Source organism: Trichoplusia ni, chromosome 5, assembly GCF_003590095.1.
Source record: "Trichoplusia ni isolate ovarian cell line Hi5 chromosome 5, tn1, whole genome shotgun sequence".
NCBI classification, from domain to species: domain Eukaryota; kingdom Metazoa; phylum Arthropoda; class Insecta; order Lepidoptera; family Noctuidae; genus Trichoplusia; species Trichoplusia ni.
Window position 1 is genome coordinate 2,488,842 of NC_039482.1, and position 11,528 is coordinate 2,500,369.

At 36.3% G+C, this 11,528-nt stretch overlaps 1 protein-coding gene across 3 annotated transcripts; it reads left to right on the forward strand.

Annotated features, from left to right (window-relative positions):
• Window positions 1-16: 16 nt before the first annotated feature.
• On the forward strand, window positions 17-10,696 carry LOC113494043 (MAGUK p55 subfamily member 7). Of its 3 annotated transcripts, none has more exons than XM_026872173.1 (11): window positions 17-753; window positions 3,978-4,249; window positions 4,409-4,540; window positions 4,873-4,902; window positions 5,462-5,629; window positions 5,992-6,188; window positions 6,260-6,375; window positions 6,561-6,878; window positions 7,034-7,204; window positions 8,802-8,974; window positions 9,798-10,696. In XM_026872173.1, the coding sequence occupies exons 1-11, from the start codon at window positions 723-725 to the stop codon at window positions 9,972-9,974; spliced, it is 1,785 nt and encodes a 594-aa protein (XP_026727974.1). In that variant the 5' UTR covers window positions 17-722; the 3' UTR covers window positions 9,975-10,696. The 3 variants fall into 3 exon arrangements, with proteins under 3 accessions (XP_026727974.1, XP_026727976.1, XP_026727975.1); XM_026872175.1 differs by having other exon boundaries at window positions 6,702-6,878; XM_026872174.1 differs by lacking the exon at window positions 4,873-4,902.
• The last annotated feature ends 832 nt before the right edge of the window (window positions 10,697-11,528 follow it).

The window sequence follows — 11,528 nt, forward strand, 5'->3', positions numbered from 1 at the left end:
CAAATAAAAATATAAAATAATTGTTCGCTTATTTTAAAGCCGAGAGAGATAGTTTTAAAACGAACGCATTATTATCATGGTTGAGTATTGATTTTTATTTGACATTTCGAGTGTAGAGGTGTAGACTAGAACATATAAATATACTAGTAAATACATATACAATACAGCCACAAAGTACATTAAATCGGAGTAAATTCCCAGTACTGTATTCAAGTTGAAATACATTATAGTATAGTAGGCCGGACCGTGACTGACCACAGTATTATTATAGAATATTAGAACTATATACACTAAGTCGCCGCCTTGTACTGTGCAATACTCATATTCGGTTACTTGACTTGATTTGTCCGTTACGCGCTGTTCTGTTCATCTAACAACATATTTCTTTTAAGATACACCAATTTTATAAAAGCAGTATTTGGTTAAAATCTTGTTTAAACCGTAAAGCATTGCAAGAATGTAAGAAGTAATAGTTACACGAACAAGAACTAAAGAAGTATACAGATTACAGCTGGTCAGCAATACGGAAGCAATACTCATCATATTAAATTCTGTTCATTGTTTAATTAAGTCCAAATTACTCGTAATCGGACAGCTAGGGCGCGGCTATAATTTGTTATCCTCGAATTGCATCTGTAACTGTCTGTGGCACTAAAAAGAAACACATAGCTGAATGTCTTTTTATTCGGAAGACTACAATTTTTTTGCACCTGTTTGTAAATATGGACCCCTCAAGTGAGCTGTGGGACCCAGGTATGTATAAAGCATTTTCTAGTTAAGACTATTTTAACACAATTTTAAAACACATCTCTTGCAACAATATTTTTTAAAACAGGTTTTCTAATCATCCCCCTAAAAATATCAGATAAAGTAAGGTTTTGTAAAAAAAACAATCCATCCACTTTAATATCAATAATAATAATAATAATATACCCCTCGGGGTTAGATTAAAATTCTCAACAAGGCCTCTACATGTTGGACCTGTGTCCCCGTGCAAGCCTTTAAAAAGGACCGGGTCTCTTCACATGAAGTGATCCCGTGACTATAAAGAGATACAAATAATAATATACCCCTCGGGGCTAGTCGTTCTCTCTCTCCATGGGAATAACGCAAGACCAGAGGGCATATTAGTATGCTTTTTCAAACCTTGAAATATAAATAAAAAAATGTATCTGAAGGTCTATGTAGGAGCATACATCCGCAGGGCAGCTTGTGGCGAGCTGTTTGTGAGTAGCGACACAACGGAACCTGAATGCCCCAGGGGGTCACCCTTTATGGGGACTCCCAGCTCTTTCTTGCCTTAACTGGCTGGCTAGAGAGGGGTCGCTAGAGCTATATGCTCGGGGGTGGAAGTGTCTAATGGCGTAATAACGAGGAAACCCGCTCCGGGTCTGTGACCCGCGATGGTGAAATCGGTGTCGCACCTCTCTACACCCCTAGCCGCTCGCACTGGTGTTGCCCACCTGCTGTCAATCGTGACGGTATCATAGGGGGCCCATCTAGTGAGTGGCGAGTCACCGCCTGCCAATTTATTTACATTACCATGTGTAGAGAGGCAGGTGTCATAGTTTTCTGGAAAATCCAACTAACTGGTCCACATAACTTATCATAATATAATAGCCTAATTGTTCATACACACATTCTTGCAATAGTTTTGTATCTACTTTGGATTCTCCATGCCCGTTCTCCCATAGAGCGGAGGTGAATGATCCCTAGTAGATACCCCATCACATATTAGATTAAAATTCTCAACAAGGCCTCTACATGTTGGACCTGTGTCCCCATGCAAGCCTTTAAAAAGGACCGGGTCTCTTCACATGAAGTGATCCCGTGACTATAAAGAGATACAAATAATAATATCAATAAGTAGTTATTATATGTATAGCATCTGTGCCATTCATGTTTGCTTGTAAATTGTTGAATTGAGAAAATTGATTAATTCACCAATCCTTTCACAAAATTAGTGATGTTTGATATATACATAATTTCCCATTAAAAAAAATATTAGTCTAGATATACAAAAGTCTTTAAATTACCTTCTATTTACTTTGTTTTCTATTTTGAGTGGTAAACTAACAATTTGTGGAAACTTGTCGGAGATTAATAGTCCAAAATTGGGACAAAATGAAATAATGGAAATCATTCCGGAACAAGTTTGGTGATCAATATTATAGATGTTCTGTGATACTGCTATATGTCTTAATCTGTTTATCTTAAATTACTCATGAACTTCAAAATATATACTTTATGCCTTTTTATCATACTTGAAAACACTGAAGACTAGATAAATTGTCTGCATCCCTCCGCACACAGCTTAACTAAGTCAGCTTAACTCACATTCATGAACAAATTATTCATATGTCTGTGTCCAATCTAAACTTGCCAGTGAAACTAAACGTAAAACCCGATTATAACATGTAAGTTAATTACTTATTTTAGGGAAATGATTTATCCTTCTTTCTTGGGTATTCTATATATCTGAAGTGTAAAAGAATGTGTATGAATCCTTTGTAAAATTAGGTACTAGGAGGTGATATTAATAATTTTAAAGAGATGACAAATGGTAAAGAAGTCCTAGAGGAATGCAATACCTTACCTTATATTTTGAATGTTAAAACTATAATAAATTAAATTTATACTCTATATAACTATTTATAAAGCACTAAAATAAAAATCTAAAATCATTTCAATCATAATCATTTTGAAAGACAGACGACAGATGGCTGGCAGCATTTCTATTTCATTGTGCAAATTAGGAACCAGCCCTCTGATCATTAGTGGAATATATGTATAAAATACTCTGGTATTATTTGACTGCATTATAACAATATTTTATTTATAATACATATTAAAAAAATGGTTTTGTCAGTTGTTCTATCCTACTAATATTATAAAGGCGAAAGTTTGTATGTATGCATGTATGGATGTTTGTACCTCTTTCACGCAAAAACCACTTAGACGAACTTGGTACACAGATTACGATAGATTTCTTCCAGATTTTATATTCCCGTGGGATCATTTTCCATTTGTAGCGGTCAGGCCCGCGGGGATAGCTAGTATTAACATACTTCAGATTGATTTTCGTAAATTATTATACAGATAATTCAGCGAACTTAAAGAAGCTCTTGTTTGCGATTTATTCAAGGAAAAAGCGATATAGCGTGTTCTTATTTTAGTATGTACGTTACTACGTTATCAGTATAAAGTGTTTACCTCAAAGTCAATACATTGTTTCAGGGTCGCGTAAGTAGGAAATCAATAATTTGCCTCAAGCTTTAACAGGTCGAAACCAACATTTCGACCCTATATTATTTAACGTTTAGCTAATCAATACCGTATACTATCGATGCAGGCTATTAGTATTTCAAGCTAGTCTTAAATAAATTGAAGACAGTTTAGAAGGTAGAGAATAAGGTGTTATTTAGTAAAAACTTATACATTGTATTTCTTTGTTAAAAAGCAGTCACCTCTATAAATTTCGAAATTTAAAGCACAAAAACTAAGCAAAATAGTTACCTTACATTTGGACTAATAAAATATTCGTAAGTAATGTTCGTTTCACGACACTACGGTCGTCGGTTCATTGATCTATCCAATCTATTATTACATTATTCGGGGATTTGGATCTCATCCTTACAGGCAGTGAAGTAGCTATAAAATGTATCCGAGTAGTGGTTATTGAAGTCCACTGACCTTAAATATTACCTCAAGATTGGAAAACCGCTGAGATATGGATCCGGGACCTATATCTATACTCTTGACGAAGTAGACGATAATACGCGGTTTGAGCTTCGTTCTACTACGTTATGTGCTTTCCGGATACAGACAGTACCTAATTGTATAGGTGTATAAGTCCTTGCCTTACCATCATTTATTGAAAAACATTGTATCGCGCATTTAATGCGTATACTGCGTATACTGTCTTATATCAGTAAAGTATCGCTGAGCATTTCTAAATAATGTTGTTGTTCTTGTAGCACTCACGCGACTGTTAACTTCCCTAAAAGAAGTCCAGTCAGGCGGAGAAGACGTCGCGTTTTTGAGTGAACTGCTTCAATCCAAGCAACTCCACGCTTTAGTACAAGTACACAATAAAATCGTAGCCAAAGGCAAAGATGACAAGTTTTATCCTCTCCTGTCAAATGCTATGCAAGTAACTCTCGAGGTGTTTGAGTTACTTCACGATGTTGTCGCAGTCTCTAAGGAATATGGGGAGCTACTCAGCTTGTTGCAGAAACCACATTTTCAAGTAAGTACACATGTTTTGTCAATGTGTTGTTAAACATTTTGCGATCCGAAAACAAGAGGGTTTTATTTGCATCTGAATGCCAAAACCGAATCAACTATTGTTTTTCATGTCGTATTTTGTCGCGCAACCAATTCCGTGACTGTTTTACTTTATTTCCAGGCCATACTATGCACTCACGATGCTGTCGCCCAAAAAGACTATTACCCACACCTACCTGATGTTCCACCGGAACTTGACGATGAAGAAGAGACTGTCAAAATTGTCCAATTAGTAAAAAGTGACGAACCTTTGGTAAGATTTAACACTATCAATAATATATTGCAACTTGACAGTTAAAAGATTAAAAGCAGTAAATTCATTTAGAAATAGCAGCTAAATATGTTTATTGGACGCAATAAAATTGTGATATAGGTGAAAGTGTTTGCTATGATAATATATTATATATTGGAAATATTATATTTATTTTTGTAAGTGTACGTTGATGACAGTACAGTTCCGCTGATATTATGTTAGTGTACTTGAGACTGGGTAGGAATAGATTTGTGTTACTATAGGTAGGCTATAAGTAAGACACAGTGTTACGCAACATTTAGGGTATATTGAATGTATTTTTCTATTAAAAGGGTGGAGCACAGAGTGCAGAGCCAATAGTGGTAAGTATTGTAACGTGTTGTCTAGTTTATTTCGCTCCTTATTTGAATGCTTCCGATTATGTTCGTCCTTCCACATAGTGTACGTATACGCATTCACCTATTTTTTAATTTGTCTTGTTGATGTTCTTCCGTCTTTGTTATTCTTCATCGCTGCCAAGTCTCCGAGTTGACAATGATTAGCTGCTATCTCTAGATGCCGATGCAATTTGTATTGTGTTGTCCAGTACACATCATTTTTATAATGTTTTGTTTGTTACACGATACCCCACACAATACATCTTGTTTATTATTTTTATTATCTACCTAACCTGTCTTTCGTTTTCGCATAGTGTATTGTTATTATAATTTATTTCTTTAATCTAGTCCAATAAATCATACGAATCGACCCTAAGTACGTGCTCTGACCAGGCATGATTTCATCACTTATAATGAAAATATATAATTCTCTTATCACCTAAACTTGGGTATATCGACTACGGTATGATTGAAGTTTAAATTAATAACAAAAATAGATCACCACGTTGTCGCCATCAATATTGAGACATGTTGTGTACGATAGGGCGCAACAATAAAAACAGATGAAGAGACCGGGAAAATAGTAATAGCTCGAGTTATGCACGGCGGGGCGGCCGACAGATCTGGGCTGATACACGCCGGAGACGAAGTTATCGAGGTCAACGGTATTAGCGTGGAGAACAAGACGCCGGCCGACGTGCTGTCGATACTGGTACGACGTCATCTAACATACACATACGTTAATAGGGTATTTGACAAAAAAAAATTGTTAAGTCCATCAGACAGAATTAAAAAAAAATATTGGTTACGTATTTTTTCTTTCATCGCGCTAAGAAAAAATGTAGCGATACAGTGATTTTAAATCTCGTGTGACGTCATATACCAGTACTTTTTTACCAGCAAAGGAGGTTTCTAGCTGCCACTACCGTACATTTCATCATCTTAAGTGCTTTTAAACTTCCTGATGTGAAAAATTTCTTTCTGACGGACTGAACAGATTTATTATATAAGATTTAGTCAAATACCCTACAAGTCACCCACTTCTCGTCTCTTTAAATTTTATCATATTTACAGCAAAGTTCCGAGGGCACTATTACATTTAAGTTGGTACCATCTTTCGGAAAAGGAGGCTCACGAGAAAGTAAAGTGAGAGTTCGCGCTCTGTTCAACTATAATTCCTCGGAGGACCCATACATACCGTGCAAGGAGGCCGGACTCGATTTTAAGAAAGGCGATGTTTTACACATAGTTTCCCAGGATGATGCATATTGGCAAGTTCTAGAACTTTAAATTATTTTCTTCTGAAAGTGTTTTCTTTTTAATATTGTTTTTTGTTTTTTAGGTGGCAAGCCCGAAGAGAAGGTGACAGAGTGATGAGAGCAGGGCTAATACCGTCGAGAGCGCTACAAGAAGGTCGCATTATCCATGAAAGACAAACAGACCCACAAACAATGGATGGTAAGTTACAGTATATATCTGACTATACTGCTACAACGAGCGATAATGACATATTGGCTAATAGCGAATGTTTCTATGTTGTGCGTTAATACATGTGAATATGTAGTAACCTTTGTTTATTGTTTGCATGTTTGTTGTTCATCTCACTACCATTATCATTTACCCATTTTGCATGCTCGGCGCAGGCAAGCCGGCCCTTTGCAGTCCGTCCGCTGCAAACTCTGACTGTGCTCCGAAAACACCATGCTCACCGACACCGACGGCCACCGCACTCCTACCTTGCAAGTCCACACCCAAAGTGAAAAAAGTTATATATGATATTACAGAAAATGATGATTTTGATCGGGAAATGATTCCGACGTATGAAGAGGTAGCGCGGCTTTACCCGCGGCCGGGGCTAGTGAGGCCCCTGGTGTTGGTGGGCGCGCCCGGGGTCGGCCGCAACGAGTTGCGCCGCCGGCTCATCGCCACCGACCCCGACAAGTACGTCACGCCGGTGCCATGTGAGTTCTACTACCTGACTATAGCGCCATAACCTAACCTCAATGCCTACTTACAATTATTCTTTAAACTTCAAGATTTCTCAGCAGTCAATTGCTACGCCTAATGCGATTTATCGTAATCAAGTTGTAAAATATATTTTACGTTACATTTCCAGTTACATCTCGAACACAAAAGTCGAGTGAGCAAAACGGTAGAGACTATGTGTTTGTGAGTCGTGAGAAAATGGAGCAAGATATAGCGGAAGGGAAGTTCATTGAACACGGCGAATACAAAGGGAACTTGTACGGAACGACCGCTGAAAGTGTGGAAACCATCATCAATTCTGGTAACTAGTGTTATTTACTGACTGCGTACTGAAAAAGTTGTTTAACAAATGACGTCCGTTGGGAATAGCGCGACATGTTGATACTTTGCCTAAACTACGCTAAATTAAATAATAACTGTTTACCTGAAAGTAGCTGCCTTTGCGATCAAATTTAATGTCTCTCGTCTCTCATTTTACCAAGTTGCTAATACAATTTGTGATAATTAATATTTTAACTTCTCGGGTTAATGACTTTCTCCCAGTATCCTACATTTATTATGCTCATTGTAGAACCTAAAAGTAAAACATATTTCAAAAATACCTATAACTAGTGCGCGTCTGCGAAAACCTTTTATGCCTGGTTTCTAAAAGTCTTCAAAATCTAGTTTATCTATTAGTTTGCGCTATAGATACATAAATTTATAAAAGCGTTGTCGAATTTTAGTCCGCTAATCGTATATCAGTTGAAAACTGTATTTGACGATATATATTATTTATTACCATTTTGAATGATAAACAATTAAACATATTTTAAAGAAATACAACTTATCTAATATCCTAGAGTCCAGGATGTTAAGATCTGGGAGAAATCCTTTCGAAAAAATTAGTGAGAATTACATTCTAGATATTGTTTTATTACAATTTATCTTTTGCGTACAACAAGTAAAAGTAAAATATAGACGAAAACAAACTATATTTTATTATATCGTGTCGCTCCATAAGCCACAACCTACAAATGAGTCTAACCATTTTAAATGAATGCAAGTGATTTGCTTCTGACGTGCCACGACACGTCACGACACACTAGTCTGTCTCAGGGTTCAGGAAACAATAATATTGGACTTTGACATTTTCCCTTTCTATGGCTTCAGTAATTTTAAAATTTTGAAAAAAATTACTTCTTCGCTGAAATTTAATTTTTGTGCCGCCCCGCGCCACGACCATTTAAGTTTTACGAATATTTAAGTCATGTTTGATTACGATATCGTTCATGCAGCCCCAGATAAAAATAACTATCATAGATTTAATTTAAACAGTTTAAGTACTGTAATTATATAATATACTGTACAGTGTACTGTAACATTAAATTAATAAAGATATTATTTATTTCGTTAAAAAGAACCTTTGTATATTCTGAAACGCATTGACAATTGGAGACTTCAAAAAACGACCATTAAATGTCGGTAATATCTAATCAAAGATTTTCTTAAATTCGATATTGAAAAGAGTTTAAAAAACTATGATTCGAAATCTCAGTTCGGTTCTAAATGGAATTCTACAAACACTTTTATTTACAATAATATTATACGGGTCGCGAGTCGAACAAAAGAAAAACCGCAAGGCAGCTAGTACATTCATATTGTTCCAACGTTTTTATAAACTCACTTTCTTGTTTGTTTGTCGTTCTGGCACGTATGAGGCACTTTCCGATAAGCTAGCAAGCTGAAATTTTCAAGGTAGCTTCAAACCCGATGACAATGCAATTTAAAGCTATAATAACTGAGAAATTTGATAAAGTTTGACATTTAGAAACGTGTTTATTTAGATTTTTTTAATCTATTAATTTTTCATATCTAGTCTCATATTCGCTAGTTGAAAGCTTGTCGTTTGGTTGGAGGTCGCGTCTGCGTGCTGTCCCCGCACTGGCAGGCGCTGAAGATGTTGCGCACGGCCCGTCTGCGCCCTTACATCGTGTTCGTGCGGCCTCCCTCGCAGGAGCGCCTCGCCGTCACGCGCTGCGCCGCCAACGCCCGCTCCACCTTCGACAAGGACTGCTCGCGACCCTTTACAGTAAGTACCAATACAGGATTCTGATAATACTGCAATGTTCCGTCACCAGAGAGAAGCACTAGCACATACAGTAAACAACCACCAAAAGCCAATCGTTCGCGAAGCTGTTTCTTTACATCATCCATGTGTAATATGGCGGTTTGTTTACTGTATGTGCTTGTGGCGCACTCTACGCCGAGCAGCTCTAGCTTTGCGTAATGTCCTCTATTATTCCAGATATGCCCCAAAAACCCTGATTGATATTTAAAACGTAAGCTCAAATGTGATTCTCAATCAAATACAATTCATTTACATACGCTTTGCGCTAAGAGAGATAGTGACAATGGTGGGTAAAAAAGTAGTATAGGCCAGGCGGTTACGCCCGTATTAAAAAACGGTATTAATCTAAGTAGCGTTCCACTTGAGAATTACAATGATTAGAGCGACGTTTTGCTGTGCGTTGTTTATGTATTCGACTAACAATTAAGCACGACAGCTGTAAAAAAATGCTAAGTATTTTTGCCTTTATATGGACAATGAAAGTCGAGATAAACTGCTATTAAGTAGTCAAGACTTAGTATTATTTTTTAGCAATGACATCAAGCGAATTTGTTATCCCCAAAACAAAAGATAAAGAATCGCATCCAACAATAAAAATTAATAACATTTGCTATTCCTCCATTGCTCCTAAAGGATTATATTTTTGTGCTGCGTGTAACCTAAACTTTTGAACTGCTAATAAATCTCCACATTTAACACAGCCCTTCTACTTAGAGCAGTTGTTTTTAATAACTCAACTGATCTTACTCAAACAAATATAACTGCTTTTTTTTTACTATTTCAGGATGAAGAGTTCTCCGAAATCTTGAGATCTTCGAATCGCATAAACTTCCTGTATGGGTACATGTTCGATGAGGAGATTGTGAACGACGAGCTAGCGAGCGCGCTGTCGCAGCTGCTGAAGGCGGCGTGGCGCGTGCAGTCCGAGCCGCTGTGGGTGCCGGCCTCGTGGGTGCAGTAAGCTTACAACCACCAACCCACCTAAACTGCAAACAATTATTTCTCAAACTCAACATAAACCCGACTAAATTTCAGACAAATTATAAAAAAAGTACACAGTAGTACAGTTCACCAACAGAAATATATCAGTTCCAGAATTAATGGAATCCCATTCGATACCAAGCTACGCTACATGCATACATCCCTGTTAATATCCCGTTTCTTTTTTACTCGGGGTTCAAACCTGGGCAATGGGGCACACTTTTTAATTAATGAAGCTATATAAAATATAAAAACATTAGGACAATTTAGCCCAACGGTAGGTATAATATACACTTATATTTTTGTTATTATTACATATTAAAAGTAAGATTAGTTGAATTTCGTTGTAGCGACAAGCGGTTCCTCAATAAGATGAAAGCCTTAATATATTTTTGCTTAATAGAGTATTTTGTCACGGACAGGGCTTCTCGGAATAGATTAAGGGTATTTACTTATTGTGATTTTATTAGTGAATATATGTTAATCGCATATCTCGGTGTTGTTTGCTGCGTCCGCCTCGTTGTGTTGCGTGTTTTACAGTCGGTGGACAGTCCACCAACTGGTCGCCATCATTTTATAGACATTTATCAACTTTGTCTTAGTCGAGTAAAGATTTTATAGATGCATGCTGCCTGTTAAATATTAAAATATGTTAATTATGTACAACTTAATAGCAATAAATAATATAATCAGTTAAATAAAAGTGTTCGATAAAATATTAATAAATAATTCCCTTTCATAATCATTTAAAAAGGTATATTTAAAAAATGACATTTTATTAGTCAAGTAAAAATGAGTTTTATGTGATTAGGAGTAGGGTGCATTTTTAATGACCCTAATAGCCCATCATATTTTAATAGTAGACTAATTTGAATGTATAAATGAATTTATATACAAAAGAAAAACGTTCCATTTTACTTGTGTGTGTTCCAAAGATTATATTTAACGTACGACGGTGGATTAAAATAATATTAAAACATATTTTTAGAGGTTATTCTTGAGAAAGCAATATTGATATTATTTATGTAATAGTGATTGTCCATTAAGTAATTAACCAAGTCTTAACGCAACGATAATCTGGAACTGCAATAAACAAAATTGTCCAAAATTAAAGTTTTGTAGATGGTTATAGAACTGTAGGCCTTACCTGTCCAGTGGATGCGTCATACAGGATGCTTTGCGCTAGTCCTACATTCCTTGGCTAATATTGCAGGAGTTAGTTAGAACTTTATGTGAAGCGAATTAGGTCTACTTTTGAGATTTGACATTATGCCATGTACCAACATCCGCGCTCACTGTATGAGGATTTATTTGCCACTTACCTCAAAAAGGAAGTACGTCAACTACCACTAGAAACAGTGTGTACTGCTAAAGAATTCTAAAACACATAATTATATTATACACTAAAGTTCCATATTTGAAAACTTAACTTAGCTGTAGATGTAATTTGGAAAAGTACAAATTAGTTTAGAAATAGTCGAGTTTTCGCGCTATTCAAAACCTAATGGCTGCTAACTATGGATTTTCGTTGCCA